This window comes from Scatophagus argus, chromosome 3, assembly GCF_020382885.2.
Source record: "Scatophagus argus isolate fScaArg1 chromosome 3, fScaArg1.pri, whole genome shotgun sequence".
In the NCBI taxonomy this organism is placed as follows: Eukaryota; Metazoa; Chordata; class Actinopteri; family Scatophagidae; genus Scatophagus; species Scatophagus argus.
This window is the reverse complement of record NC_058495.1, coordinates 19,245,696-19,251,824: the sequence shown is the minus strand read 5'-3', so window position 1 is coordinate 19,251,824 and position 6,129 is coordinate 19,245,696. Positions and strand designations below refer to the sequence as shown.

At 41.9% G+C, this 6,129-nt stretch overlaps 1 protein-coding gene across 2 annotated transcripts; it reads left to right on the top strand.

The window, feature by feature from the left end:
* On the top strand, positions 1-5,875 carry cidec (cell death inducing DFFA like effector c). 2 transcript variants are annotated; one of them, XM_046384517.1, is made up of 7 exons: positions 1-579; positions 2,504-2,639; positions 3,000-3,074; positions 3,183-3,336; positions 3,644-3,793; positions 4,411-4,601; positions 5,473-5,875. In XM_046384517.1, the coding sequence occupies exons 3-7, from the start codon at positions 3,022-3,024 to the stop codon at positions 5,654-5,656; spliced, it is 732 nt and encodes a 243-aa protein (XP_046240473.1). In that variant the 5' UTR covers positions 1-579; positions 2,504-2,639; positions 3,000-3,021; the 3' UTR covers positions 5,657-5,875. The 2 variants fall into 2 exon arrangements, with proteins under 2 accessions (XP_046240473.1, XP_046240474.1); XM_046384518.1 differs by lacking the exon at positions 2,504-2,639.
* The last annotated feature ends 254 nt before the right edge of the window (positions 5,876-6,129 follow it).

The following is a 6,129-nucleotide window of genomic DNA, read 5'->3' as shown; positions in this document are numbered from 1 at the left end:
TTATTCTATTCTATACCTGAACTCCATTATGCTCTGTTTCAAAGAGCAACTGACTCAAGTCATTTTGAGTTTATCCAAAGTACTACATTTTGTTAATAAAAGGCTACTTCTATCCTTTAACTCACATAGGCTGATATTTTTTGTGCGTTATATTTTTATGGTGCGACTTTAGTAAAGTAAAAGATGCACGACATTGTAATTTAGGAAATTTTCTTGAACAGGGACAACTTTTCCTGCTTACTGACGAACCCAATTGAGGCAGTTCGTCGTTTGTCCACATGATGTCCTCGTGGTTTCTCTTTCACTCGCAGACTGCCAAAATACAAGTCTTCAGCAATTTACTGTATTACTCTTTAGAAAAAATCAAAATACAGCTCTTCATATCGTCTAGTATTTCCATTCTGTCCACTTCTCTGGATTGCGTTTTGTGCAAATGCTAGAGAAGCAGCGAGGGAAAAGAGGGAACGAACGGAGCCAAAATGGCGGACTGTAGCCGTTAATCAGTCTCATCCAGGTGTCGTTAATTGTTTCCCTGAGACGGCGAGGGGCTCATGTGGCGGCACGTTACGGCAGGAATAAGTAAGTCTGAATGTTTTACCTACTGTTGCCTTGCTCTTTTTGTCTAAGTGTTTTTTAACTTGTTTTAATTTTTTGCTCGGGTGGTATTCACATTTATGGAGACAAGTGCATTTTTGTTGTTACTTAGCATTATGCTATCGAATACTCTTCATATCAGATGACAAGTTACTGCAGTCTGTCGTTTAAATCCTTCAGAGATCCTTTTGAATCAGAACCTATTCTAACTGTACCAAATTATTTTACAGTCTTAACGGATTTTACTATATTGAGAGCTGTCTGTATGCTCCACATACTGCATTTGATCTTAAAAACAACAACAACAACATAAAACCTACCTTTTTTATTGAGCTGCTTGTATGTCATGATGAGAAGCTCCGGTCCTCCTCTGAAAAATCCCACATTTTAATTCCAGCTCACTTTCCACCAGTTGTGATGTTCCCTTTTCTACTTTACAGAAAGTCTTTGTTGGCCATTTCAGTAGGGTCACATTAAACATGAAAAGAGGATTATGGTCTGTTCGGTACACTGACAGCATGCCTGGCCATAATGTCAGGACTGTGTGTTTTACTTGTCTGTGTAAACGTTCATACTCTCAGTCAGCCTGAGGTACATTCAGAGGCATTCAGAGGCATTTGAATTGTGTGACAGAATGGCTGCTGTGATTTTAAGTCTTTATTCTCTGGCATTTCATCTGGACTAAAGCTTATTTAAGCGGGGCAGGATATCTTGTGGTGTATCTCTTTGTTTCGCAGCAGGTGTGTAAGTCAGGTTGCACGGAGTACCACTAAGAAAAACATTTAGATGTCTTACTTTTTTCTTACAAGACTTTTTTCTTACAAGGAAAATTACTAGTTGAGGGTCATCTTGAACAGGAAGGGAGAAATCTTTTTGACACCTTTAGCTGTGGCTCCACTTCTTCTGATTTAAAATTGTACCTGGTTAAGAGCTCTGTTGCCAGTGATCTCAGACTATCTGTAGCTTTCGCTGTGCAAAATGACATGAAAAACACTGGGAGGTCCAGATCTGATCTGGATAAGCCAACACACCATTGTGTGAGATAACATGTGGTGAACATTGAACGGTGACGTAATCTGGGAACTCTTCTGTGACATATATTTCCCGACCTGTGACAGAGACAGAGCTCAAGATGGTCTCGACAGTTGAAGTCTCAGTAGGGATTTATGAAAAAACAGCATATTGTCGTTTTTTTCCTTTTGAACTAACAGGAATTTTAGAATGTGTACAGCACCCAAACACCTTTATTTATTCTTTTTTTTTTTTTTATCACAAATGCACTCACAAATCTTTATTGATTGTACTAAAGGAAGAAAACACGGCAGTGATCACCTGTGTGTTATCTGTGCTTATTTCATTTTAGCTTGATGTCAAGATTGTACCTGAGATTGTGTTAGAAACATTTTGACCACAAGATCTAATATGACAAATTGGCTCTCCTGAAGAGCCATGAATCCACATTCATATTTTATTAGTCACAACATAAGGTCATCTTTTGAACTGCCTTTTCCATTGTCTTTAAAGGATCAATTCACCCAAATACCTTCAGCATTAAAAATATCATTTAAATGCCTTTTAATATCCTTGCAGTATCTGTTGGTTGGCCACATTAATACACTGTCAGCAAGTTTTCATGAGGTCTCTTTCTTCAGCAAAAAGTAGTTTCAATGAAATCTGTCAAGTAATGATGATGATAATTCAAAGCTGAAAGAAACAAATCCAGAACTACATGGCTACATACAGCTAGAGGAAAGTGGGGAAAATGTGACTTTAGCTGTTTGGGTGAACTGGCCCTTTAGGATATTTATGTTTCTGTGGATGACAAACTGGGACCCAGGGCTTTCACAGGGGAGGGTCAGTGGGAGTGTTCATGGAGGATTACTCAATAAAGCTGCAACCGGCTCAACAGTCATCAGCACAAAGTTCAGTGACCAAGTGGTGTAAGGAAAAGCAGCAAGAGAAGAAAGCGTACGTTTATCAGAGAGGCTCAGTGGTGGAAACAGACTTCGGAGCAGCACTTGAGGAACACAGCAACCACTAAAGAGGTAATCTGCAATGGCAGTCAGGACAGCAGCTGGTGAAGTGCCACCTTTCTACAACTGCAACTCTTTATGTTGTCAATTTTTGTGTCTTTTTTTTTTGTTATTGTGAAATGTGTGTACTTTGCTGGATAACTGAGTTATTTTATAAATAAACATCCATATGAGGGACTTGGCACTGAATAGGACCTGCAGTATTAAAATTTTCATTATTGTTTTTAATGTTAAGTTGATTTATTTTCAAGCTGCAAAATTCACTCAAAGCTTCTCATCCTGTGAGGTCTGTCAGTCATGTTACCCTTCGCTAACGATGATGATGTGTTGTCTTTCACTGAAATCTAATCTCTAAACTGGTGCTCCTTCCAGTCGCAGGTGGAGGTGATCTCAGATGGATTATGCAATGAAGTCCCTCAGCCTTTTGACTCCGTCTTCCCTCTCCAAGTAAGAACGTTGCTCTGCTGGCTGGATGTATTAATCAACACTGTTGACAGTTTAACATTATTAACTCATAAATATATATATATGTGTACATGTATTTTATTTTTCCAGGTGTGTGACAGCCAGCGTCTCAGCCAGCGCTTCCATGACCCAGCAGCTCCTGTCGGGTCGAGCTCCTCGGCCAAGGCCCTTCAGAGTCACGAACGCCGACCGCAATGTGAAGAAGGGCATCATGGCAGACACACTCGAAGACTTGATAAGCAAGGTAAGAAGGCTGCGGGAGGACCTGTGATGTAGCTGAGGGTGGATGATGATGACGAGCACTATGTGACATTAAGGCTAAAGATATAGTGAGGAAGCGGGGAGGCATCCTGGTGTGCACAGAGGATTAAAATGACCACGAACACACTGGCCTGTGACTCACTTATTGCTTCACCATCTGTGAGGCTCATGCACATTTGAAGCGCATGCTGGTAAAAGTTCACAAGTCTGAGGTTTATCTGACTAATGATGCTATCACTGTAATGGACCTTATCTGAATTGTTTCTCTGATGAGTTATGTGCTCTCTCAGGTCAGCGACTCGTTGAGTGTACCGTGTGTCAGCGCCCTGGTGCTGGATGAAGATGGCACAGGTGTGGACACAGAGGAGTTCTTCCAGACGCTGCCTGAAAACGCTGTCCTTATGGTCCTGGAAAAGGGCCAGAAGTGGACCCCTCACCAAGTATGACAGCGTTTCACATCAACCACTGGGTGGCGCTGTTACTCAGTGGCTTCAGCTTTAAAATTGCACAGTGAGACACTTAGCATATTGATCACCTGCTTGTGTTCAGTGCTTTGTTGCCAGTGTTGTGCCAGTGATTATTTGATGTCGTGACTGAGCAGACGGGGAAATATCTGTTTCTTTAAAGCAGCAGCCATGAATATGGATGATAGGGAATAATACACTGACTATTCAATGAAATTTAATCAGCAAATATTTGATCATTCAAACTGAAAAGGGCAGTAATGTGTCACTTATTGTGCGGAGGGTGAACACCAGAGATTGGTTTCTTCCTTCGTCATATTGGCTGGGCTTGAATATTAATCAGACCCAGAGGTGTCATCAAATTTAAATGATGTTAACCCAAAAGCTATTAATTTCCATAGAAATTGATGCAGGGATTTGCACCCCCGCCACACATGTTTACTCAAGTGACCTCAACCTGACCTTGCTTCATTGTCATTTGGCTTTCCCATCATCACTGGCAGGAGCTGTTTCACTGTTTTACTGGCCGCAGACACCCCAGCGGGATGTTTTCGTACCCTTTTTGACCCGTTTCTCTTCCTGTCGCTTCGCAGAACAGCCCCTACAGAAATCAGCTCAGCGAGTGCAGGCCGCGACACCGAACAGATGTGGCCAAGCTGACTTTTGACCTCTACAAGAACAACCCTAAGGATTTCATTGGCTGCCTGAACGTGAAAGCTACCCTGTATGGTGTTTATTCTGTGTCCTATGACCTGCGCTGTTACGCTGCCAAAAAGATGCTGAAGTGAGTGAAAGAGCCCGAAACCTTCTGATATTTTTATTATTATTGCATAATGTTTTTTTTTTTTTTTTTTTTCTTCAGGTCAAATCATTTCTCTGGTGACCTCACCAAGACACTATTTGGATTCCTAGTCCTAGAGTTTAATCCAGTTAGAAGTGAAAATTGGACCAATGTAATCTCTAATTTCTAAAGAATAAATGACCCAGCGGATCATCACTCTTGCAAAGCAACCTACTAACAATTCTGATTTATTCAGTTATTTTCTGATTCATGTTCTACTGCGTACCGGCTGCTTTTCTATCATACTAGCACCGGTTGCAGTTCTGACACAACCTCGACCTCAACCTCGAACATGTAATTTCTGATTTCGTGCGTTACTGTGAATACCTCTGTGGGTGACAGAGTTGAAATGGTCCGACTGCAGAAAAACAAAAGACTAGATTTTACCTAGATTAAATTTGGGAGGAGTTATGTCATCGCAGCTGAGATCTGCCGGTTTTCGGCTTTGGCACAGAACGTCAGTCAGAGCGGATTAAATTTTAAAGACTTGTCAAATATGAGGCTTTTGCTCTCACAATGCACTGCAAGAGATTTGTTTCTCATGTCCCTTTTAGGAGAAGCAGTTCATGTTGAGAAATGATCATCTGAGGTTGTGAATATTTCCTGTCAGTTATTTTACCGTCAGCTGATGTCAGCGTGTCACGCTTGTCTGTTTCATTTTCTGCGACAATTACTCAAGAATTGGCAATTTGTTTCCTGATAATATTCACAGACGTATGTATGTCCCAGCTTACTCCAATGTGCTGTGTTTTGTGGATCCCTCTGCTGTTCCTCACGCTCTTTCTTTCTTTCTCTCTCTGTGCTGCGCTTCCAGGGAGGCTCTGCGTTGGACCATCTTCTCCATGCAGGCCACAGGCCACATCTTGCTGGGCTCCTCCTGCTACATCGAGCAGCTGCTGGAGGAGGAGGAGGAGCGAGCGGAGAAGAGCCTGATGCTGCCACAGGAAAGCAGGATCAGGCAGCTGCAGAGCATGCTGCTGGGAAAGATATCCCACTGATGATGGGATGACGATGGAGGAACAAAAACACTTTGGTCTTAGATTTAGGACACAATGCAGATGTAGAGTTTGCATCTCTTTGCTCACAGTCACGCACTTTCTCTGTTACATCATTTTTGCCCCATCTGTACGTGGAAGTTATTTCTCAGAAAGCACTTTTCCTCACTACTGCGTCTAACTTTTTCCTGTGGAGATGAATAAATAAAACTTAACACTTTTTTTTTTCTTTTTCCTCCATTTATGTTTACATGCAGCAGGTCAGCAAGTGGGTTTATATGTGCAGCATCAGCCCATTAAAGTGACTTTCTGTGTGTGTGTGTGTGTGTGTGTGTGTGTGTGTGTGTGTGGTTCCTGGTCAGAATCAGTGTAATTGACAACAGGTCCAGCTGTCTCCTCCACACTTCCTTAATTGTCCCCTGGCCTGTGCTGTCCTGTCAGCTGCAGCCTGCCTCTGTCTTAGAAAATCAGAGGAA

What these genes read in the sequence shown, in the direction of transcription:
- cidec (XM_046384518.1), top strand. Translation starts at nt 3,022, where the DNA reads ATGGATTATGCAATGAAGTCCCTCAGCCTTTTGACTCCGTCTTCCCTC. An exon ending in TCGAAGACTTGATAAGCAAG is followed by an intron (nt 3,337 to 3,643) that starts GTAAGAAGGCTG and finishes GTGCTCTCTCAG; the next exon opens with GTCAGCGACTCGTTGAGTGT. An exon ending in GCTGCCAAAAAGATGCTGAA is followed by an intron (nt 4,602 to 5,472) that starts GTGAGTGAAAGA and finishes CTGCGCTTCCAG; the next exon opens with GGAGGCTCTGCGTTGGACCA.